The sequence below is a fragment of the Bombina bombina genome, chromosome 8, assembly GCF_027579735.1.
Source record: "Bombina bombina isolate aBomBom1 chromosome 8, aBomBom1.pri, whole genome shotgun sequence".
Taxonomy (NCBI): Eukaryota; Metazoa; Chordata; class Amphibia; order Anura; family Bombinatoridae; genus Bombina; species Bombina bombina.
In genome coordinates this window covers 20,480,725-20,505,690 of record NC_069506.1, presented here as the reverse complement: position 1 = coordinate 20,505,690, position 24,966 = coordinate 20,480,725, and the positions used below count along the sequence as shown (strand labels likewise).

General features: G+C 39.1%; 2 protein-coding genes across 2 annotated transcripts in view; one reads left to right on the top strand and one right to left on the bottom strand.

Moving 5' to 3' along the window:
• Nucleotides 1-5,000: 5,000 nt before the first annotated feature.
• TMEM147 (transmembrane protein 147) lies at nucleotides 5,001-14,558 on the top strand. Its single transcript, XM_053689840.1, has 7 exons — nucleotides 5,001-5,117; nucleotides 5,207-5,276; nucleotides 8,505-8,570; nucleotides 11,871-12,007; nucleotides 12,759-12,843; nucleotides 13,236-13,357; nucleotides 14,280-14,558. The coding sequence occupies exons 1-7, from the start codon at nucleotides 5,014-5,016 to the stop codon at nucleotides 14,398-14,400; spliced, it is 705 nt and encodes a 234-aa protein (XP_053545815.1). The 5' UTR covers nucleotides 5,001-5,013; the 3' UTR covers nucleotides 14,401-14,558.
• Nucleotides 14,559-17,846: 3,288 nt separating this feature from the next.
• The window catches only part of ATP4A (ATPase H+/K+ transporting subunit alpha), a 100,105-nt gene continuing 92,985 nt past the window's right edge, over nucleotides 17,847-24,966 (bottom strand). Inside the window, exons 20-24 of the mRNA XM_053690908.1 lie at nucleotides 24,139-24,284; nucleotides 23,310-23,443; nucleotides 22,402-22,503; nucleotides 18,785-18,876; nucleotides 17,847-18,327 (exon numbers count right to left, since the gene is read on the bottom strand). Of these exons, the coding sequence (XP_053546883.1) occupies nucleotides 18,299-18,327; nucleotides 18,785-18,876; nucleotides 22,402-22,503; nucleotides 23,310-23,443; nucleotides 24,139-24,284 (503 nt within the window). The 3' untranslated portion in view covers nucleotides 17,847-18,298. The remainder of the gene's footprint in view (nucleotides 18,328-18,784; nucleotides 18,877-22,401; nucleotides 22,504-23,309; nucleotides 23,444-24,138; nucleotides 24,285-24,966) is intronic.

Here is a 24,966-nt window from a genome sequence, read left to right as displayed (position 1 = left end):
AACACGTAACCACAGCAAGAAATAAAAATAAAAACACATAACCGCCCGCGCGAAGAAAATAACAAAAAAAACCTAACCTCCCAGACGAAGTATTAACAAACACCTAAACCGTCAACCCCCACATCGCAAAACAATAAAGTAATTAACCCCTAATCCGCAAATAGCATAATTAGAATATTAACCCCTTAACCTCAACCACAAACATCACAATAAACATAATTAATCTATTAACCCCTAAACCGCAAAAAACTCACATAGCAAAAAACCTATTTAACCTTTTAACCCCTAAACCACCAAACCCCCACATCGCAACAACCCTAATTAACCTATTAACCCCTAAACCGGCAAACCCCCACATTGCAATAACCCTAATTAACCTATTAACCCCTAAAGGGCCAAACCGCCACATTGCAATAACCCTAATTAATATATTGACCCCTATACCGCCAACCCCCCCACAATGCAAATAACTAATTTAATTACTAAGCCCCCTAACCTAACACCCCCTAAATTAACCCCAATTACTACTAAATTACAATTAAAATAAAAAAATAACATTAAATTATAAAAAATAAAAAAAGTCTAACATTACAGAAAAAAATAAACAAAATTATCAAAAAATTTTTTTTTTAGACCTAACCCCTATATAAATAAAATCACCCCCTAATCTAAACTACCAATAGCCCTTAAAAGGTCCTTTTTTGTAGGGCATTGCCTAAGTTAAACAGCTCTTTTACCTCTAAAAAATACTAAGTCCTCCCTAACAGTAAATCCCCCCCACCCACCTAGCCCCCCGAAATAAAAAACTTAACACTAAAAAAAACTAAACTACCCATTGGGGCATTTGTATGGGCATTGCCCTTAAAAGGGCAATGAGCTCTTTTTCAAGGACAAAAAAACCCTAATCTAAAAAAAAAAAAAATTGAAATAAAAAACCTAAACCTTAGCCCCAGATAGGTACTCACTGTTCCTGAAGTGCCGCGGAGAAGGTCTTCTTCCACACGAATCCATCATCTTCTATCTTCATCCGGAGTGAAGGCGGCGCGAAGCGGAGGTGCGGAGCTGTGTTCCTGATGCCTGGATCCTCAACGGCGGTGGTCCTCGGCGGTGTGGAGGCTCCTCTTCATGCAATCGTCTGTTGCACACTGAGGATTGAATGCAAGGTACCCCATATTTATTGGGGTACCTTGCATTCCTATTGGCTTAAATTTTGAAATCAGCCAATAGGTTGAGAGCTACTGAAATCTTATTGGCTGATTTGAACAGGCAATAGGATTTCAGTAGCTCTAATCCTATTGGCTGATTTCAAAATTTCAGCCAATAGGAATGCAAGGTACCCCAAATTGATTGCGGTACCTTGCATTCAATCTTTAGTCTATGACGGATATCGGATGAAGAGGAGCCTCCATGCTGCCGAGGAACGCCGCTGCGGACTGCCGCCATTGAGGACCGCCGCTGTTGAGGATTCAGGCATCGGGAACACTGCTCCACACCTCTGCTCCGTTCCGCCTTTACTCTGGATGAAGATAGAAGATGATGGATCCGTCTGGAAGAAGACCTTCTCCGCTGGACTTCAGGAACAGTGAGTACCTATTTGGGGCTTAGGTTTAGGCTTTTTATTTTAATTTTTTAGATGTTTTTTTTTTTAGATTAGGTTTTTTTTTAGCTTTAGCTGACTGCCCATTTAAGGGCAGTAAAAGAGCTGAATGCCCTTTTAGGGCAATGCCCATACAAATGCCCCTTTAGGGGCAATGGGTAGTTTATTTATTTTTAGTGGTAGTTTTAATTATTTTGGGGGTTTGGTGGGTGGGTTTTTTTTACTGTTGGGGGGGCTTAGTATTTTTTAGAGGTAAAAGAGCTGTTTAACTTAGGGCAATGCATAGAGGAAAAAACAAAGTCATCAGTAGCTGGTTTAAAAATAAAAAGTTTCTTTATTGAAAAAACACTAAAACATGGAGGGTATGTATCCTTAAGCAAAATAGAGTCTATATTGCTTAAGGGTACATACCCTCCATGTTTTAGTGTTTTTTCAATAAAGAGACTTTTTATTTTTAAACCAGCTACTGACGACTTTGTTTTTTCTTCTATGCTTTGCAAAATTGCCTAAGTCAGTAGCTGAGGCTGCACTGCGGTCTGGACCTTCCCATTATCTTCCTTTGGACGGACACTTTTATATTGCCTAACCAAGGGTATGCGGTGTATCATTGGCACTTGAGACCAACATTTAACAAGGCAGCAGGAGCTGTGAAGAAAAAGGCTTGCGGTTATATCCGTGAATCTTCCCTCAGACTCGCTACCCCATTCACTTACAACATACCGGTAACCAGGAAGTGACGTCATAGCAGACGCGAGGACACGGAACACGCTGAATCCGCATGGAGTGGACGGACAGGAGTCCGGAACAGCGGTTGCAGAGATCCCGAGCCTGAGGTATTGTTGAGTGGTATGAAAGGGAGCTGAGAGGTGCTGAGGTCTTGGGTGAGATGGATATATAGCCTTGATGTTGATGTTTTTGAATCTATACATAAGCCGATGCATACCATTGCTAAGTGTGAAAGATTAGAGATTCACCGCAGCTTGGGGCATGTGTTAAAGTGGATATTAGCGCTGTACATTACCTTTGTGGACATAAGCGCTTGTACATACATATAATAAAGAGGAGCACTAATAAGAATTGAAAGCTGAAAGTCCGTTTTTTGTTGGGGAAGTTGTTAACGTTTTTTGATCCGGACATTACTCCATTTGGAAGCAGTTACTATAGTGTCACACTGAGACACTTTCTTTTTCTAATTGTTAACTTAGGGCAATGCCATACAAAAGGCACTGTTAAGGGCTATTTGTAGTTTAGTATTAGATTAGGGGGTGTTTTTATTTTGGAGGGGATTTTTTATTTTTATAGGGGTATTAGTTTAAGTTTAAATTTTGTATTTTGGATAGCTTAGTTTATTTTTTTCTGTAATTTTACTTTTTTATTTTTTATCTTAGGGGTCTGTATTTTTAAAACATAGACTGCCCTCTGGCAGGCTTATCGCCCAATTCTTTAATAATGCTGTCAGCCCAGAGAGCTTTCAATCATCGAGCCCTAAGTCTGTCGCAGAGGAGAAATCTACATTATATATATCTGACTGTACTCTGAAAGACAGTTTAGACCTAAATGACGTTTGACTCTCTTTACTGGGGGGCTATAGCAATGTGTTTGGGGCTGAATGTCATAGGGAAAGAACTAAACAAAAATTGAGGTCACCAAATCCTTTAATAAAAATGGAAGAGACCTTTCCAAGATGGCCACCACCATAAATGACACTGAGCTAGGGCAGTATAACTTCCAGGTTGCAATTATATTATTATATATGGCAGGGATACAACCTTTGCAATATGGCTACCAATACTGTGTATAAGTGATACTGCACTTGTGCATGTTCATGGTGGTACCCACATTGGAAAGGTTGTTGCCCTATTTATAAAGGATAGAAAGTTCCCAGGATGGTGAGTTTGGGATGGAGGTTGCAGGTAAGTGCTGCTGCTTACAGAAAAAGGCAGCTACGGATGCAGAGCATAGAAGGGAGGGGCTTTTGACCCCAGGGCAGGCCAGAGGAATCAAGGGATAGGTTGAAAGGAATAGAGGCTGGCTCTCAGATTAGAGTAGTTAAGGAGAGGCAGGAAGTGAAGGTGCCATCTCCATATCCGGACCTGTTGGGAGGAAGAGCAGCTCCCGCCCGCCCTTCCGTTTTTTTGTACGGCAGGGGAGGTGTTACGGCGGTGTTCTTAATGCCTGAGAAGTTTCGGAAGTAATGTGGGTACCTTCTGTGGGTTCAGGAGAGGTTAGCAATATGTTTACTTGATAAAGTTTGAAGAGTTATTGAGCTCCTATGGGGCAATCACTAATGTTGGTTACTTTGTATCCAATATCTTTTCAGGTGGTTTAAAAAAGTTATTTATTTGTTTACACGTTTTTTAAATAAATTGGCTGCGGCCTTTTCAACCCCAAGTTACTGTGTCTTGTTTTGTTTTTTTTTTTGGGGGGGGGGGGTAAGCATAGTTGCCAACATTTCAAAAAAATTCCAGGGACACTTTACAGCAGAGCAGGCAAGCGGGTTACTGGAGTATTGACGACCTACTGTTCCACTGCTCCGCCCACTCAGTTCTGCAATCAAAACACACCCATTTGAAAGTAATAGTATCATTTAGACTTATCCATAGTTTATTATACAGATTACAGCACCAAGCTCTTACACCTACCCAGTCTCTGGAACACATTCTGGGCATCAAAATTAGAAAGACAAATAATATGTGAACCCATTCAATAATAATAACAATATTCCATTAGGAATGAATTATATTTAAATAATACACTATATCTATTTATCATCTATCTATCTGTATATATGTATGTGTGTGTGTATATATGCAAACAACAAATGTGCAAAGGAGATTTTCAGGGACAAAAAAAATCCAGGGACATACAACAAAATCCAGGGACTGTCCCTGGAAATCATGGACTGTTGGCAACTACGGGTAAGGGACAGAGTGCCTAATTATGGGGTCAAAGCTTTTCTATAACAAAGGGATTAATCTATGCTCCATCTTTGTGTGTGGTGGCTCTAAGGGAGTTAAATAACCATCTGTGTTATCAGTGCAGTGGTTTAACCCCTTAATTCAGGTAACGCATAGAGCTGTTTTACACATTGTTATGCAGCAATATATAGCATGTTGTGTGCAAGAGACTATAGATAAATATAATGGTCAGACAAGTGTATGTGGTGCCCAGGGACTAAGCCCCCTGTCACACAACCACCTGCTGCAGCTGCTGAGCCAGCAATACTAAGAATAAGCTCTTATAACTGCGCATGTGCAGAAGTAACTGAGCTGTCCTTTTTCTGTAGCCTGACTGGCGTAGATTCACTCATGCGCATTAGTAGACTGCTCTGATTGAAGGTTTTAGTGTTGCTGTCACGCATGCGCCTTAACCCAGAGCTCTGATTGGATAGGTGTCTCTTGGCGTCACTATTGCGCATGCGTGGTTCCGGTGTCGCGGTCAACATGACGCTCTTTCATTTCGGGAACTGCTTCGCTTTGGCTTATTTCCCGTATTTTATCACCTACAAATGCAGTGGCCTGTAAGTAATGGCGGCGATAACAAGGGAAGCCGGGAGCTGGTTGTCATGTGGGGTAACAGAGGGAAAACTAACCTTTCTGTGTGTTATAGGTCCGAGTATGGTGCCTTCTGGCGGTGTGTGCAGGCGGGAGCCACCTACCTGTGTGTGCAACTGTGCAAGGTACGTAACGCGCTCCTGTGTCTATAGCTGTGCAGGGTGATACCTGTCTGTGTGAAAAAATATGTGTACAGCTGTTTAAGGTGACATTAACCTGTGTCACCTGTCTCTCTGGCAAATCTATGTGCAGCTGTGCAAGGTGACACTAACCTGTGTCTATAGCTATGCAGGGTGACATCTGTCTCTGGGTGACAAATCTATGTGCAGATGTGCAAGGTGACACTTACCTGTGTCTATAGCTGTGCAGGGTGACATCTGTCTCTGGGTGACAAATCTCTGTGCAAGGTGACACTAACCTGTGTCTATAGCTGTGCAGGGTGACATCTGTCTCTGGGTGACAAATCTATGTGCAGATGTGCAAGGTGACACTGACCTGTGTCTATAGCTGTGCAGGGTGACATCTGTCTCTGGGTGACAAATCTATGTGCAGATGTGCAAGGTGACACTTACCTGTGTCTATAGCTGTGCAGGGTGACATCTGTCTCTGGGTGACAAATCTATGTGCAGCTGTGCAAGGTGACACTAACCTGTGTCTATAGCTGTGCAGGGTGACATCTGTCTCTGGGTGACAAATCTATGTGCAGCTGTGCAAGGTGACACTAATCTGTGTCTATAGCTGTGCAGGGTGACATCTGTCTCTGGGTGACAAATCTCTGTGCAAGGTGACACTAACCTGTGTCTATAGTTATGCAGTCTGACATCTGTCTCTGGGTGACAAATCTATGTGCAGCTGTTTAAGGTGACACTAACCTGTGTCTATAGCTGTGCAGGGTGACATCTGTATTTGGGTGACAAATCTATGTGCAGCTGTTTAAGGTGACACTAACCTGTGTCTATAGCTGTGCAGGGTGACATCTGTACTTGGGTGACAAATCTATGTGCAGCTGTCACTAACCTGTGTCTATAGCTGTGCAGTGTGACAAATCTATGTGCAGCTGTGCAAGGTGACACTAACCTGTGTCTATAGCTGTGCAGGGTGACATCTGTCTCTGGGTGACAAATCTCTGTGCAAGGTGACACTAACCTGTGTCTATAGCTGTGCAGGGTGACATCTGTCTCTGGGTGACAAATCTCTGTGCAAGGTGACACTAACCTGTGTCTATAGCTATGCAGTGTGACATCTGTCTCTGGGTGACAAATCTATGTGCAGCTGTGCAAGGTGACACTAATCTGTGTCTATAGCTGTGCAGGGTGACATCTGTCTCTGGGTGACAAATCTATGTGCAGCTGTGCAAGGTGACACTAATCTGTGTCTATAGCTGTGCAGGGTGACATCTGTCTCTGGGTGACAAATCGATGTGCAAGGTGACACTAACCTGTGTCTATAGCTGTGCAGGGTGACATCTGTCTCTGGGTGACAAATCTATGTGCAGCTGTGCAAGGTGACACTAACCTGTGTCTATAGCTGTACAGGGTGACATCTGTCTCTGGGTGACAAATCTATGTGCAGATGTGCAAGGTGACACTAACCTGTGTCTATAGCTGTGCAGGCTGACATCTGTCTCTGGGTGACAAATCTATGTGCAGCTGTGCAAGGTGACACTAACCTGTGTCTATAGCTGTGCAGGCTGACATCTGTCTCTGGGTGACAAATCTATGTGCAGCTGTGCAAGGTGACACTAACCTGTGTCTATAGCTGTGCAGGGTGACATCTGTCTCTGGGTGACAAATCTCTGTGCAAGGTGACACTAACCTGTGTCTATAGCTGTGCAGGGTGTCATCTGTCTCTGGGTGACAAATCTCTGTGCAAGGTGACGCTAACCTGTATCTATAGCTGTGCAGGGTGTCATCTGTCTCTGGGTGACAAATCTCTGTGCAAGGTGACGCTAACCTATGTCTATAGATGTGCAGGGTGTCATCTGTCTCTGGGTGACAAATCTCTGTGCAAGGTGACGCTAACCTATGTCTATAGATGTGCAGGGTGTCATCTGTCTCTGGGTGACAAATCTCTGTGCAAGGTGACGCTAACCTGTGTCTATAGCTGTGCAGGGTGACATCTGTCTCTGGACAAATCTCTGTGCAAGGTGACACTAACCTGTGTGTATAGCTGTGCAAAGTGACATCTGTCTCTGGGTGACAAATCTGTAGCACCTGTGCAAGGTGACACTAACCTGTGTCTATAGCAGTGCAAGGTGAAACCCGTCTCTCTGTGACAAATGTGTGTAGTTGTACAAGGTGACACCTGTCTATAGCAGTGCAAGGTGACGCTATCTCTGACAAATGTGTGCAGTTGTACAAGGTATCACCTACCACTTTGTAATATGTGTGATTGTGCAAGGTGAGCGATATCTGTGCCTATGTGTGACAACTACCAGTGTGTGCTGTTGTGCAAGGTGTGTGACACCAACCCATGTGTGCAGCAGAACTTACCTGTGTATGGTGCTATGCAAAGAGGCAACCACTTGTGTGTACAACTGAAAAACCTGACACACACTTGTACATTTGTGTACAGTGGAAGATTTTTATTGACATCTACCTGTGTGTGCAGCAGTGGCAAATGTATTTATCTGTGGCACTGTGCAATTTGACACCTCCCAGTGTTAAATGGTGGACGGTGACATCTGCTTGTGAAATAGAAGATAGGTGAAATCTACATTTGTCTGTAGCTGCAGGGGCGGGAATCCAGACGTGTGCCTAGAGGGATATGGCTGCACCTCACTGACGAGGCCCACAATAGGCCGAAACGTACGTTGCCGGGTATTTCAGGGGCTGGACTGTACTGTGAAGTCAGGATCAGACTGATATGCTTCAGGAAAGTTCTTCTCTGTGAAGGCACATATTGAGCAAAAAGAGGCTACTTCTAGGTGGTAGAACAAGCTATTAGCCATAGAACAAGCTATTATGCTATTGTTCGTTCCCAGGTTGAGCGCTTCTCTCTTTTTATTGACACCTGCCCTTCTGTACAGCTATGTAAGATAAGTGACATTTTACCTGTGTCTTTATGCACAATGACTTTCACCTACCTATTTGTGTGGAGCAGTGCAGGATTATTGACACTGACCTCTGTGTGTGTGTGTGTGTGTGGAGCTGTGCAGGATGATTGACACAGATTTGTATACAGGCTTGGGTGTGTTTTTATAGCTATACAGAGAGCACACTTGCATGTATGAATGTGACATCTGTGCAAGATGAGTTATTATATTGGCTATGGTACCTACACATCATGTATCACATCTATTAAATATTGTGTTTTCCTTTTTGAATTTCATTTGTTTGTTTTTTTACCAATAGATGCTGTTTTTGGCAACATTTTTCCCGACCTGGGAAGGAGCAGTTGGAGCTTACGACTTTATTGGGGTGAGTTGTAAACAAACTGTCTTAAACCATTTTATTATTATTTATCAACAGCAATTTTATTTGCTAAAGTAATTTACATTAATGAGTAATAATAAAATGTTGTAATGTGCATTTTATTATTCCATTATTGCTTGAACAGAATTATGGGTTAAACCCCTGCACAGGACCGCAATCAAGGTCAACATATGTGCGTCTCTGTAGGATTGCCAACGCATTGCTTATCTGGACAATATGTGTATAGGGGAAGGCGCTAAAAGCACTAGGTATTAAAGTTGTGAAGTGATAATGTCTTTAAAAAATAAAATAATATTATACATATGTAAAGTGCACATTTTTCATTTCCAAAATTGGGAAAAGAGCAAAGAACATATAGAAATGCTGTTTCAAACTCAAATAATAATAATTGAATGTTAAAAATTCATAAAAGTTTTGTGGACTATTGTTAAAAGCTGAAATTTGTTTTACAGCTTAATGGCTTTAAAGCATGTGATCACAATGTTGTTGCTTAAATGTTCTAATACTTTTTGGATAACAACCTATATTTACATTCCATTAGATCCTTAAAATTCCAAATTACCTTAAAACTTATAGTTACAAAATTATAACAATGTAATTATTTAAAATGTCCAGATGTGTCTCAAATATTGACTGTTATTTTGTATCTGTTCCAACAATGTTTATGTTTTAAAATTAGGGGGGGGGGATATTCCACAATCCTATGATCCTCCTAGTGTAACGTATTACAATTCATATGAATAGTAGTGGCCAGCCACTATCATACCTTAGTAATGACAACAGAACTCTCTGTGTGTGATCCTATTACACTGGGGATAATTGACCTTTGACGTTCAGGAAGGATCTGAAGCGTTTGACTGCGGTCATCCGAGGTGGCAGTTGGGCTCCCAAGGTAAGTGAGTAGTGAGAGTCTGCCGAGCAGGTGATCTTACACTTCCTTGTAATTGTCTTACTCCAAAGTGTTTAGCTGCGATCGTCCGGGATGACACATATGTACCTAGGGTAAGAATAGGGGAAACCTGTCGTAAAAATCTTTAGCAATCTGCAGAGGCTTCTCTCCTTGTGGGCAGATATTTGGACAACAGGCTTGCTTTCACAGACACATCTCAGATCTACATGTTTCACCCCACGTTGCGCTTTATCAAGATGCCGTAGATCTGAGCTGTGTCTGTGAAAGCAAATGGAAGAGGAAAAAGGAGTGCATAGTCTTCAAAGTGGATGAAATAAGGTTTTTATTAGGAGCAGGCTTATCGTCAGACACAGGTAAGCTCCTATCTTACGCGTTTCGCGCATGAGCACATGCGCTTCATCAGAGATCTGTGAAAGCAAGCCTGTTTTCCAAATATCTGCCCACAAGGAGAGAAGCCTCTGCAGATTGCTAAAGATTTTCCCTCTATCTGGCAAAGAAGGAAACCCCTGCGTACAAACTGTACTAAGAGCAGGAGGTAACAACAAATATCGGCATCTAAACATACTACTGCTAAAAGGAAACTTGCACAAGTTTTGAAAAAATTCTACCGAAAATTGTGACGTCATCAGTAGACGCCACTGGAACCCAGAGCGTGAGGGACCCGGAGTGAGACAGACAAGAGGAAGAGGTAAGACTACCTGCACGACAGGTTTCCCCTATTCTTACCCTAGGTACTTATCTGTCATTCCGGACGATCGCAGCTAAAAACTTTGTAGTAAGACAATTACAAGGAAGCGGTAAGATCACCTGCACGGCAGACTCTCACTACTCTTACCTTGGGAGCCCAACTGCCACCTCGGATGACTGCAGTCAAACGCTTCAGATCCTTCCTGAACGTCAAAGGGGAATTATCCCCAGTGTAATAGGATCACACACAGAGACTTCTGTCATTACTAAGGTATGATAGTGGCTGGCCACTACTATTCATATGAATTGTAATACGTTGCACTAGGAGGATCATATTGTTAGCTAACAAAGATTTTGGAATATCTCTTCCCCCCCCCCCCATTTTAAAACATAAACATTGTTGGAACAGATACAAAATAATAGTCCATATTTGAGACGCGTTTTAGAAAAGGAAAAAAGACCAACGGCCCTACTTATGAAATCTGAAGACTCTTAATAGCTCTAATATATACATTGTTTCAATGTATAGAAGAAAGCAATGTTGTGCAAAGTGGTGATGTGTATTAAATTTAATTAGAGAACACTTAGGAGTAAGGGAGCCCCTTATAATAGAATACACAGCACTCAAGAGTCACTTCTAAATATATATCTAGAGAAAATGCTATGAAATAAATTGGTACTAGTTCCAAATCTCAGAAAGAGGAGGAGAGTGGAGACTAATTAATAAAATATAACTTTTAATAAATTACATTAAAATATTAAAGGAAAGAAAAGCTAAAAACACACACTCATAAATGATTCTACTTCAATAACAAATATTCCACGGAAATTTCAGGAATTTTTAATATTCAATTGTTATTGTTCTCCAAGTTTAAAACAGAATTATTGTTATTTGAGTTTGAAACAGCATTTCTATACCTCCTTTGCTCTTGTGCACTTTACATATGTCTAATCATTTTTATTTTTTTAAGACATTATCACTTCACAACTTTAATACCTAGTGCTGTTAGCGCCTTCTCCATTACACACATATTTATAGCCCCTATCCAGGAAGAAGATAAAATAAGGAAAGGCTTAGGTGTTCTTTAGTTCAGCGCTCTTTACACCCCCCTATATCTCTTGTCCATTGCTTATCTGGAGCTGACTTTGTGTTTAACCCTATAACTCATGGCTTGACAGATTTGTAAACGCAATCTTGGAGGCAGCCCAGGAATTTGGTATCCAACAGGATTTGGCCATTGTTAATATAAATTTATATCAGGGCTACATGTATGCTCCCATACCGCTGGCTACTTGACCCCAAACTGTCCCTCCATGTTACTGACAGCTCCGTCCTGGCATCACAGAAAAACATCAGGTGACATTAACTCCCCCCCACCATGTCGTGTGATTGGTAAAGAGGTATTAAAGGGAGGGTCTGGGCATAGATGGATTTCACAGATTCGAGGCCTAGAAAGGATCCAGCTGCACCAGGATAAATTTTAGGTGTGGCTGACAGAGCGAAGTGGGGGTGGCACCAATGGGTATTTCAGTGGCTCTAAACAAAAGGACCAGAGACTAATTTTAAGGAGCCAGTGACTCCCTGGCCTCTGGGTTTGTTGAGCCCTGCTTTAACCCTATATGTTTTTTTATAATTATGTAGCTATATTGTGTTTTCTAGTAACTCACTATTACTTTTTGTCTTTCAGGAGTTCATGAAATGTACGGTAGACCTCGCTGACCTGTTGGGCTTGCACTTAGTTATGTCTAGAAATGCAGGAAAGGGAGAGTACAAGATAATGGTCGCAGCTTTGGGCTGGGCCACAGCAGAACTTGTCATGTCCAGGTTGGAACTGGTTTATCTCATTAAAAGATTTTTATACATTATTTTATCATTTCTATAGAGCTTTTTAATGTTCATTATTATATTTTAAATATAGAGACCTAACAATAGAATTGGTTTGAAAATTAGAGATTAATTAAAGGGACATATTACTCATATGCTAAATCACTTGAAACTGATGCAGTATAACTGTAAAAAGCTGACAGGAAAATATCACCTGAGCATCTCTATCTAAAAAAGGAAGATATTTTACCTCACAATCTCCTCAGCTCAGCAGAGTAAGTTCTGTGTGAAACGTTATACTTCACCTACTCCCAGCTGCAGGTAAAAAAAAAAATAATTAAGAAATGAACAGCAGCCAATCAGCATCAACAGTGCTGAGGTCATGAACTCTTTTACTGTGATCTCATGAGATTTCACTTCACTCTCATGAGATTTCATTGTAAACTTCCCTAATCTGAATAGGGAAATAAGATGAGTGTGCACGAAAGCTCGATCCTTCCGCTGTCCCGGGACAGACATACTGATTTGCTACTTAGAAGTCCTTTACAATGGGATGTGGCTACTAAGAAACTTTTGAGGTAAAATATCTTTCTTTTTTACATAGAGATGTTCAGGTGATATTATTTAGTCAGCTTTTTACAGCTATACTGCATCACTTTCAAGTGTTTAAACATTTGGGTATCATGGCCCTTTAACTAAAAAATGTGACCATCACTAGAAAATATTGAGAATAATACTTTCCCTTTTATAGGTGTCTCCCTCTGTGGGTTGGAGCTCGTGGCATTGAGTTTGATTGGAAATATATCCAGATGAGCATTGATTCTAACATCAGTCTGGTAATATGACATTCATGTAAAGCTTAAAGGGATATGAAACCCACATTTTTTTTCTTCCATGACAATTTACTTCTAATATCAATTTTGCTTAATTCTCTTGGTATCTTTTAGTGAAGCAGCAGCAATATACTACTGGGAACTAGCTGAAATAATCTGTAAGCCAATCACAAGATGCATATATGTTTAGCCACCAATCAGCAGCTAGCTCCCAGCTCCTAAGCCTATCTAGGTATGGTTTAACAAAGCGAATTAGAAGTAAATCAGAAAGTTGTTTAATTTTGTATGTTCTATTTGAATTTTGAAATAATTATTTTTTTGGGGGTTTCATATCCCCGTTAATTGTGACTTATGATGTTGCAGTACTGTTGTTCTACTGATGGCTGAACTTGCAGGTACATTACATGGCTGTGGCTGCCCTTGTCTGGATGTGGACACGCTACGACCTTCCCACACATTTCCGGCTGCCTGTTACAGTTCTTTTGGGACTCAGCATGTACAAGGCTTTCCTTATGGAGTGAGTAGCTCTATGTACCAGCCAGCTCGTATACTGTAACTGTATGTAGGAATGATCCAAATTTCTCATTTTTTAATACAAGTAAATGTAAAAATGGTCAATGACAGTGAGAAATATGTAAGATACAACAGGAAATGACGAAATATAACCTGTAGATACCTTCTACACAGTGATCACTAAGTAAAACTTAAAGATTCATTCTGTTAAAGGGACAGTAAAGTTAAAATGAAACTGTAATGAGTCAGAGCATACAATTGGAAACAACTTGGAGCTGATAGGAGCGTGCACGTGTCTATGGCAGCAGTATTTGTAATCATACTGAACACTGATGGCGATGGGTACGTCAGCTTATGCCTTGTTCAGCTCCAGACAATTTGTACACTGCTGGCCAAGAACTACATATCTATGTGTTTAATTATATCCATACAAATATTGCAATGGTGACATTAAAGTATTTTGTAGAAAACGGAAAAACGTCAGTATATAAATGTATTGTGCCTGGGAGAAGGAATGGTGTTTGTGGATCTGTAGATATATAATTATTAGATATACATAGAAGTATAAAATATTGCGTTCATATCTCCAAACTGTTCCCTAATGATAACCAGAGATGTTTCCTTTGTACAACAGTGTAGCCACTACTTGGTTGTATGCACAGTTGTACTCGTACCACAGTGTGCTGATTAGCTGCACTACCCTTCGTACCTACAGAGAGAATCCTATGATAAAGCTACTTAATAGAAAGTGAGTTAAACGGATATAAAAATAAAAATATTTAACTTGCATTGTTTCGTAGCATCTTATCTCTTCTGCTGAGGCTAGTTAGGAACAGATATGTGACAGGGTTAGACTTTTGATAATGTCCCTTTAAACATTTTATACTACAATCTCAGAATGGTTCTGACCATTTGTTTGCTTGCAGCTGTTTTGTGCACATCTTCCTCCTGGGCAGCTGGACTGCACTTCTCCTGAAAGCTGTGATCACCGGTCTCCTGTCCTTCAGCTGCCTCACGCTCTTTGTAAGTTTGGTTCATGGCAACTGAGCCTCTGGAGATTCCGTACGGCCAATAGCGAACAAGCAGTTTGGGCTCTGCCTCTTTTCCTTTGATTGACAAAAGCGCCAGAGAGTTGGACTGTTTATGAATTTTGATTTAAATTAATTTCATATAGACTTTATATAATAAAATATTTGTGGACCAGATATCTGTTTGTTTATTGAAACTAACCGGATAAAGAAGGAGACACTTCCTGTTGTGTTTTTTGTGTTTTTAAATGAGCTGAAATCTCATTTTTTGTACATTATGTTGGTAATTCTGTTTTGTAGTAGATTTAGATTACACACTTGTTGGGAATGATATTAAAGGCCATTCTAGTGAAAAACAATGACATGCTCTATTTCATTAGGGCGTGTAATTTTAACTCTAGCGACCCCTGCAAATGAGTTAAACACACAACTAAAGTACCACATGGGAGCTGTGAGTGGAAACTGCCGCTGACCAAATCAATAGTGGCTTCTGAGCAGTACCGTAACTGTTTCACCCCTTTTAGGGTTAAAAACACAAAATTGCAGGGCTAGTAGTGTTAAAATGTCATACTCAAAGTACAAATTAGACTGCATTTTTTTATTTATTAGAATATTCCTTTAATTTAGTTTAAAAACAAAAGTGAAAAAATCTGGTTTGTTTGCGTCATTGTACACAATGGAGAAACCAATAATAATATATATTTGTTTTCTTAAACATCACTTGTTTCTATTAGAAAAGGGGGACCGGTACAGTTCAGTAAATGCATTTATAATCCTATTGTCAGAAACTGCATCTATATAGAGTACCTACATTAAATGAACCAATGTTGGTCTATGTTAAAATGGAACATTTTTGCATTTTATTTCACTCTTCTAAATGAGAAAACGGGCAGAATCAGAGCGCTAGTTGCCAGATTTTCAAACCCCCCCCCCTAAAAGGGACATGAAACCCACATTTGTTTCTTTCTTGATTTAGAAGAAGTGTACAATTCTAAGCAACTTTCTAATTTACTTCTATTATCTAATTTGTTTCATTCTCTTGATATCTTTTGCTGAAAAGCATATCTAGATAGGCTCAGTAGCTGCTGATTGGTGGTTGCATATAGATTCCTCGTGTGATTGGCTCACCCATGTGCATTGCTATTTCTTCAGCAAAATATATCTAAATAATGAAGCAAATTAGATAATAGAAGTAAATTGGAATGTTGTTTAAAATCGTATTTTCTACCTGAATCATGAAAGAAAAAAATTGGGTTTAGTGTCCCTTTAATATCCCATCTGTCTTCCATATTATGCCCTCTGACATTTTTGTTTGGGAGGAAAGTGCCAGCTTCTTTAGACTCTTGCAGGCTTTAGGGAGGGCTATTGGTAACTTCCATCAACAATCACAGTAATGAGGTCGGCCTCTGTCTCCTTGCTAATCACCTTCGTGTTGGCTTCGATGTGTGAATGATTCTCCCTTGTTTTGTGTATGTAAAGGGAACTGCTGAAGAGTTAAAGGGACATTCCAGGCAAAATTGGAATCCACGTGGATGCATTTCTGTTTTGAATAGAAGTATTTTTCTAATATACATGTGTTGGCAAAAATGCTTCTAATAAAAGCTGTAGCTGTTTCAAACGTGTATTTAAGTATGCACCGTGCACCAGCATTTTAAGACAGCACTTGCTCAGAAAGCCTTAGGTTCTTGTACCATCTGGTAATGACTCAATTTGTTAACTGCTGACATGACACAAGCCCTGCTGGCACTTGGAGCAGCTGCAATATTTAAAATGTCAGTGCACTGAGAATATCTAGCTATGCTTCACGTGCACGTGCAGAGAAAAATGCTAACACTAAAACAGTAATAACGTTTACTAGAAGCATTATTGTCAATACATTTATATTGCAAATAAGTTTCCATTAAAAGCAGTAATTCATCTATGTGCATCTACATTTTGATCGGAATATTCCTTAAACTCATCCACCTGGCACACTGGCGTTTTTACTCCAGAAAGAGACAACGCACACTGGCATCTTTGGCTGTTCTGCCTATACCTTTTCTTCAGAAGGAATTAAGTATACTTTAGTTTTTTCATATGCCTCAATACAAATTCTATATCCAAATACAACACGATTACAAGCTGTGTATGTATTGGGGGTTATTAATGTTTATGCATAATATAAAGCTTAATCTATCATTTTAGTTACAGAGATCATTCATTTTAAATGCTTTGCTCCTTTTTATGATCTGTAATAACCACAATGACCATAGTCAAGTGATGTCAGGAGTCTTAGCTTTCTGACACAATTGATGAACAATTGACAATACACATGGTGTTCTGAATACAAAGAACCAAGTCCCTTGAAGCTTTTTCTCAACAGAGGTTGAAGTTAATATCCCGTCAGTAACAAGTCATGTGCTGTCACAGTAGGGTGCAAAATAAATGTAAATATGCTGTTGGTATGAAACATAAATCAAAACATAAAAGAAAGAGTTCAGTGACGTAGTATGTGACACCAAGTACAGTCGTTTAAAGGGCTTTAGTTTGTGATGTGATAAAATCGCTATAATAACAGGCATGTGTGGTTTTTTTTTTTATATATAAAATGAAAAACCGTTACAGTATTGCTTGCAAATAATCTCCTGTCCTCTCTTAGAAAATGCTTTATTTTCAGCTGGTCTTATATGTCTCATAACATCTCTGTTTCAACACAAGCTAGTTGTGTTAGGTAAATTATATTTTCCCACATAAGTGTGTTTATCTTTGATAAATCAGCCTTGTGGCTTTAAGCAACACTGTTTTAAGGTTCTGCCATCCGTATAAAAGAGTTGCTTCTAAAAACGTTTCCTTTTGCATGAAAGCATAAGAAGCAAAATATACCAGTGTCAGATGTGTACTTCATATTAATGCTTAATGGCCAATAGGTATTTCTTACTAATGCTTATTGGCCAATAGCTACTTCATATTAATGCTCATTGGCTGATATATACGCCCTCTTAATGATCATTGGCTGATATATACGCCCTCTTAATGCTCATTGGCTGATATATACGCCCTCTTAATGATCATTGGCTGATATATACGCCCTCTTAATGCTCATTGGCTGATATATACGCCCTCTTAATGATCATTGGCTGATAGGTACTTCTTGCTAATCCTCATTGGCTTATAGGTGAATCCTGCTAATATCAACTGACCATCAGTAGGAAGAATCTATAAATCAACACGGATTAGTAGGAAGTGCATAACTGGTACATGTAAATTTATTTAACTTAAAAATGCTTTTACTCCATTTATTTTCCAGCAAAAATATCAACATGTTAAAATGTATTTCATATTGATTATAAAACATTTTTGGGTAAAGTTTCCCTTTAAGCTAAACTTCTCTGATAACATTTTTGCACTTAGCTATTAATAAACATTGATAACTATTTCTTCTTTTCAATTCCATGCATCTCTTTTTAAAGTCAGAACACTTTCAGGTTTTCATATAATAATTTATTAGAACAAGCCACTGATTTCTTTTATAGAAGTCAGTGGAATCAGAAGAGATAAAGTAACTATCAGTGATATGGATCAATACAATAACAACATTCAACTATTGCTGTTACAAAAGGTTTAACGTTAGCCACGAGTACAATGTTCTTTACACCTAGACAGCATATTTACAGCAGCATATAAAATGAACTACTCTTTATATTCATTTAAAATAATTTCTTATCTATAAATGTGTAGAAGATTCACAGATTTACTCTTCTTTTGTAAATAATTCAAACCCCTGGTCCTACTAACTTGGAGGAACTCAAATCATCGCAATCAGAAGACCCAAAGACGGTGAGATTAAGTGTGAGCACATTCTTCTTGCTAATGATATCTGGGCTTGATTCTTCTTTAGCTGCAAACTCATTGTGGGGATATTTGGGTTCAGGTAATGCTCAGTAATACAGCTCCTTATCCCACCAGCCTTTTAAGAAAAGAAAAAAATAGTTAGACGCTATGATATCAGGTTAATTGAGAATCTATGTCTAGGGTCTCTGATGTACATTGTTATTTAAAGAGGTGTTGAAGTGAAAAATTCAGTGCCCCAAAAAAATATTGCCTTTTATAACTGCCATTTATCTAAAATTAGTTTTAATATCCTGCCCTCCCCTAAATGGAGACATCTGCTTTGTCATACATTATTCATTCTTAATGTCAGCAGTAGTAGCAAAAGTAAACGGTTTTTCAAACTGTCTGAACGTCATCTTAAAAATGTGGCCTGTTAGTGTGACCTGGTATTGAGAAATACTAACTTATAGCATCTCACCAATTCTTATCCTACTAAATCCACTAACTACAAAATGGAGAGATGTGGCAGCTTAGCGAAAGGTTTCATACAATAAATAGTGAACTTAGCCCAATAGTGTTTTACAAATACTCACTTCCTGGGTGTCTTCGTACTCCCAGCTTACGGATTTCATCATAAACAAAGATTAAAATACCAAATGGAAGAGGAACAAGCCACCACTGGAACCTAAAGCCATAAACATTGGAACCATTAAAACTGTAACCACCCTTGGATAACGAGTCATTTATCAAACAATCCCAGTGGATAACAGCACTGTTCTAATATATGGCAGACACCAGACTGAAGTTTTCAACGTTAAAGGGACAGTCAACCATAGAATTGTTATTGTTTTAAAAGATAGATAATCCCTTTATTACCCATTCCCCAGTTTTGCATAACCAACACAGTTATATTAATGTACTTTTTACCTTTGTGATTACCTTGTATCTAGGAACCTTCTTCCAGCCCCTGATCACATAACTGTGACTGTTTATTATCTATTGTCTTAAATTTAGCATTGTTTTGTGCTAAATCTTAAATAACCCCCTGTGCCTGAACACAGTGTTATCTATATGGCCCACATGTACTTTCTGTCTCTTTGTGTTGAAAAGAGATTTAAAAAGCATGTGATAAGAGGCAGCCCTCAAAGGCTTAAAATTAGCATATGAGCCTACCTAGGTTTAGTTTAAACTAAGAATACCAAGAGAAAAAAACAAATTTGATGATAAAAGTAAATTGGAAAGTCAATTAAAATTAAAAGTCCTTTCTGAATAATGAAAGTTTAATTTATACTTGACTGTCCCTTTAAGTAGAATCAAGTGGGTTTTTCGTTTTTAGGGGGGATATTTTTATTTTAATGTTTTTATTTTATAGTATTTGTATTTTTTAAGGATTAAGTTTTTTGGGGAGAGTCGGATATGGGTCAGTTTAGGTGGTGGTTTTGCAGTGGGAGCTGTCTGTAGTAGGATATATCTGCAGTTGTAAGTTTAAAGGAACATTAAACTCAAAATGAAACTTTCAGGATTCAAATAGAGCACACAATTTTCCAGTTCACTTCCATTAGCAAAATGTGGAAATCTTTTTATATTTATACTTTGTGCAGCACTGGCTCCTACTGAGCATGTGCAAGAATTCACAAAATATACGTATATGCATTTGTGATTGGCTGATGGCTGTCACATGATGCAAGAGGCGGGAAAATTCAACTAACTTGTCAGAAAACAATCTACTGCTCATTTTAATTTCAGAGTAAGTGCTTTAACATTGTCGTTTTATTATGTATATGTTCATTATGCATTTCTACTGTATTTGATGGCCCCTTAATAGCATGGGGGAATTTGATCTGGCAGTTCAGAGCTTAATATTGTTTTTTTGTGGCAGGTTAAGGGTTAATAGAAGGGACATTTTGCGATGGGTGCAGGGGTTAATAAGGGTTAGATATTTTTTAATTTGGGGTTATGACTGTGTTATTAGTTAATATTTTTTATTTGGGTTAATAGTGGTTATTTTTGTGTTTGGTTACGGCGTTTAGGAGGTTAATAGTGGTTATTGTAATTTTACGTTGGGGGTTATGGTGGTTAGGGGATATTAGTGGTCCTGGGAGTTATTACAATAGGGGAAGGTCTGGTGGTTAGAGGGTTAACAGTGGTAGTGTTTTGCTGTTGAGAGGTCTACTGGTTAGTGTCATTATTGTGATGGTGTGGTGGTTAATGGCAATTATTAATTTGTAATATCAAGGTCAATTTAAAACAAAAAGACAATAAATTATTGAAACAATAGTAAAAAGGGGCTTCATACTTAAACTAGTTGATACAAACAATATTAACATGCAAATATAAAAAGTGATGCTGCCTGATAAAATGGCTGTGTTTGTAAGACTGAGAAACGCGTTGCAGTAGGTTATCACTGGTGTTTTATATGTGAACCGACCTTGTTAATGGTCTTTTAACCCTTTAAGGACACAGCTTTCAGTTTGCTCAATTGTTTTATGACGGAAAAATTCTGTCATATGTCCTTAAGAGGTTAATAAAAGCTGATTTTATCACAAGCGAAAGCTGTCGAAGTTGTGAGTCTTCTTAAAAACCTTATTCCGGTAAAAAGTGCTGGAAGATCTGGAGTCTCCCGAGATCGTTTGTAGTGAGCTTGCTGGACAGCTTGGATGTTCACCTTTTAGAGCATTGGTTTTCAACCCTTTCCTCAGGCTTCTCTAACAGACCAGGTTTTCAGGATTACCATGGGTAAGAGCAGGTAAAATTACCACTTTTTACTAAAAAGCTGATTATTTCACCTGTGCTCTAGTTCAGATATCCTCAAAATGTGGCCTGTTAGGGAGGTCTGAGAACAGGTTTCAAAACCAGTGTTTTAGGGTAATTGAAAATTCTGAGTATAAGTCTTCTTACCTTCATAAACCATAATCCTGGTGTAACTCTGTGATACATTATGTGACGCCCCCTGTCTCTGTGTTCTTCAAGGTAAATGTATCTAGAATTCTAATTAGCACGTCTCATTATGAGCATGGGATGCACATATTAAGCTGTGTGTATGAAGCAAGCCTTCCTTCCATTATATATTTTAACAAATATCTTGTAATACCAATTTGAGTGACACTGACTGTACAAGTCTAAGTACAAAGTCATATGCCACTCACACTGAGTATCTCTTAAATCTGGTCCATAGTAAGCCAGGATCAGTAATGCAAAAAATGCCATGCTGTAATGAATTAGAGAAGGTAATTTTTATTGTTATAATGTCCCTTTAAAAATACTGTATAGTCAGGGGTTAAGTCGAGTTCCTGCACTATTTTTGCAGGAGGAACTACTGTAAGTTCCCCCTGGACAGAGAACAGAAACACTTCAGTAAACACTGCTGCTGCTGGTTGGAGGAGCTGGAGCACAGTCTGGTTAGAGGGATAGTGAGATCCTCTAGTAATGGGCAGTAACACTTCCTTCAATACACTAAATGTAAGCCTGTCAGCGGTCCTGCTGTGTGATCACCCCACACTGTGTGTAACACATGGTGCTTACATTTCTGTGTGTCTTGCTCTGGGGTTATTTAGCTCCCCTCAGCAGAAATAGGACTATTGCACCTTAAGTGGGTGAGTCTCTGTGACATAGGAGTCATCTCAGGCCCAAAGGCAACCATTCAACCCTCCATTGGTTTTAATTTGCTTTCATTAACCAAAGTGTATAGATTATATACATATAAATACAGTGTGTGTGTGTGTGTGTTTATAAAACAATATTAATTGTGAGGGGGGTTGAAAGTCTTTGTGAGTTCCCACACTTTTTTGTAGGACTTGACCCCTGTGTATGGTCTAAGCTGAAATGTATTTAAGTGCATTTAAATTCAGTAGTGACAAAATACACATAATCACTGACTCTCCGAGCAGGCAGAAGCTGATGATGCTGGTTACGCAGTATACGCACAATATATAATAGAACTGAAACAGTGGTAGCTTACTAGATGCATGTTCGTTAATATAAGTGTATTGCAAAAAAAGGCGCCTAATAAAAACTGAAATGTACTGATGTCCCTTTAATTACTCGCCGGTAAAGTTATAGTCTCTCTGAGATATTGCTTGATATAATGGTGAGGACATTTATTATCTCCCATTTGGAAGAAATTCTGCAGGCAACGATGATCTGAGGACAGTGTGTGACAGGCGTTAATAACGAACACTCAACAAGTCACCGCCATCACGTGCACACTCACCGAATCGGCATGAAGTTAAACACATTTGGCATCCCGGGGCAGTAGCAAAGGAAACAACCGAGGCACAACTGGAAGACTATGGCAATTACCAAAACTTTATTCCTACAAAAGAACAAACACAGGATTGCATTACTCAGATTCTTATAATAAGCTACAAAGCATTTTGTTATAGTAGTTCCCACCTTCAGCACGCAAATATTCTTTACTTTAAAGGGACAGTAGGCTCAAAATTAAACTGCAATGGTTTGGATAGAGCATGACATTTTAAACAGCTTTCCAGTTTACTTCTATCATTTCTATGATCAATTTTGCTAAGTTCTATTGGTATCCTTTGTTAAAGAGTAATCTTAGGTGAGCTCAGGAGTGTGCACGTGCCTCTAGCCATCTGGCAGCTGTGTTTGCAACATTGTTTATAGTAATGTTATACATAGTAACAAACACTGCTGCCATAGTTCTACTCTTTAACAAAGGATATCTAGAGAACAATATAAATGTGATATTGCAAAGTTGTTTTAAATTGCATGCTCTATCTGAATCATCATAAAATACTCATTTTGACTTTACTGTCACTTTAAGGGACATGTAAGTCAAAATTTAACTTCCATGATCATTTGCTAAAACTTACTGAGGTAGACTCAGGAGCATGCATGTGTCTTGGGCTCTATATATATAACCTTGTTAAAATCATTGCCATATAGTGCTCAAGACACGTGCACGCTCCTGAGCCTAACTCAGTATGCTCATATAGAATGAAGCTACACTAGATGCAAAGAGAATAAAATAAGTTTGATAATATAAATAAATTTAAGATTTTTTTGTTAATTGCACGCTGTATGAATAATTCAATGTCCCTTTAATAACTAAAACCTAAACATATCCACAGATGATGTAAATTGCTGTTACTGCACCTGAAGAAGCCTTGTTGAAAAACGGAAAGACGTCTTGTTTTTCTGATCAGGACATCGGAGATCTGACACACCTCAATACTGATGAAGAAGACGGTGTAACACGTGTACTGCTGGTACAGGCGCTGGCTGAATGTCTGCAAAGCAACCACATAAACATACACTGTGGGGGTCACCAGTTGTAGCAAAAAGGAAAAAAGTCCTAGAAACATCCGTGATGATAAAACCGTGATGATGATAATTTAATATAGATGGCAGAAACAATCATAGCATAGTTGTAAAACCCCCCAGCAAATGTGATTATTTATTAGAATAGGAACCAATATAAAGGCATATCTAATTATGGCACATAGTAGTTCTATCCCTATGCAAATGTCACTCTATATAAAGTGACCATGGATTACAAATGTGGGATTTGAAATGACATTAAATGACGAGAGGGTGGATACCATAAAAGATGTATATACTGTATATATCTGGAAGAGATAATCATAGGAAAGTTAAGAAAACAAATCAAAAAATCATCAAAAAATCTAAGATGGTGTAAATGGCAATGGCAAAAAGATTCCTAATATAAGAATATATTTATCTAATGCTAGGAATATAAAATATATGATTACCATAATTACAAGATATAAATTCATTTAATATTTTAGAGTTTAAACTATTTCCAATGATTAATGATATCATTCTCTGAGTTGAAAGCCAGGGGTCACCAGTTCTCTCACCAGTCTAACCTGATGAAATATAGTGATTATTTTCCAGCTCTGAGCAATATTATAACATGGAAATACCCCTCTGGCTTTCTGATGACCCTCAAGATCAGACGTACCCACTCCTGGCCGTAGCTGTCCTCTAAGTCTTGCAAGTGTTGGTTTTCCCATAAAGCACGAAGCCCAATACAGTACGCTGGGTACCAACCTTCCTGGGCCATCACTGTGAAGTAATCTACAAAGCCTGCGAATGACTGGATGACCCCTGGGGATAGGGAGGGAAATATAGGAAAGGCTTAGAGATCAGCATATAGAAAACACTACCAAAATACAAAAAAGCTTTCGATATTCTACATAGCAAGTGACAACAATAACAACCTGTAATTTGATTAATGTACAGTAGGAGACAAGAAGGCGCCAAAATAGGGTGATATCGCTACTACACAACGGTATGCTATGGAGGCAGACGCAATACTTACAAACGAAGCGGCACTACGATGTGCCTGAACAAGCAGACTGGGACCTCACAGTCAGGATTACAGCCTGATGAAACGGCTCTGTGTAGCCGAGAAACGCGTTGCTGACTTTAAGGACATTTTAATAAATTCGTTTTTTATTGTACCTCCCTGGAGTGGATCTCCTCCTTTTCCTCAAACATCACACAATAATATTGAGTGTCTATAGTGCTTTGGGTCTCCTGCCTATTGTTACTACAGAACACTCTGCCTCCTCCATAAAGATTAGAGTAAGGTGTGTATGTCTATCGAACCCTGATTGGCCAGACGAACCACGTGATTGCCGGAGGTTTGCCGTTCGCCAGTGTTTGGTCTTCCGGGCGACTGTGAGGTCCCGGTCTGCTTGTTCAGGCACATTGTAGTGCCGCTTCGTTTGTAAGTATTGCGTCTGTCTCCATAGCATACCGTTGTGTAGTGGCGATATCACCCTAT

What these genes read in the sequence shown, in the direction of transcription:
- TMEM147 (XM_053689840.1), top strand. Translation starts at nt 5,014, where the DNA reads ATGCGTGGTTCCGGTGTCGCGGTCAACATGACGCTCTTTCATTTCGGG. An exon ending in ACCTACAAATGCAGTGGCCT is followed by an intron (nt 5,118 to 5,206) that starts GTAAGTAATGGC and finishes TGTGTGTTATAG; the next exon opens with GTCCGAGTATGGTGCCTTCT. An exon ending in TTGATTCTAACATCAGTCTG is followed by an intron (nt 12,844 to 13,235) that starts GTAATATGACAT and finishes CTGAACTTGCAG; the next exon opens with GTACATTACATGGCTGTGGC.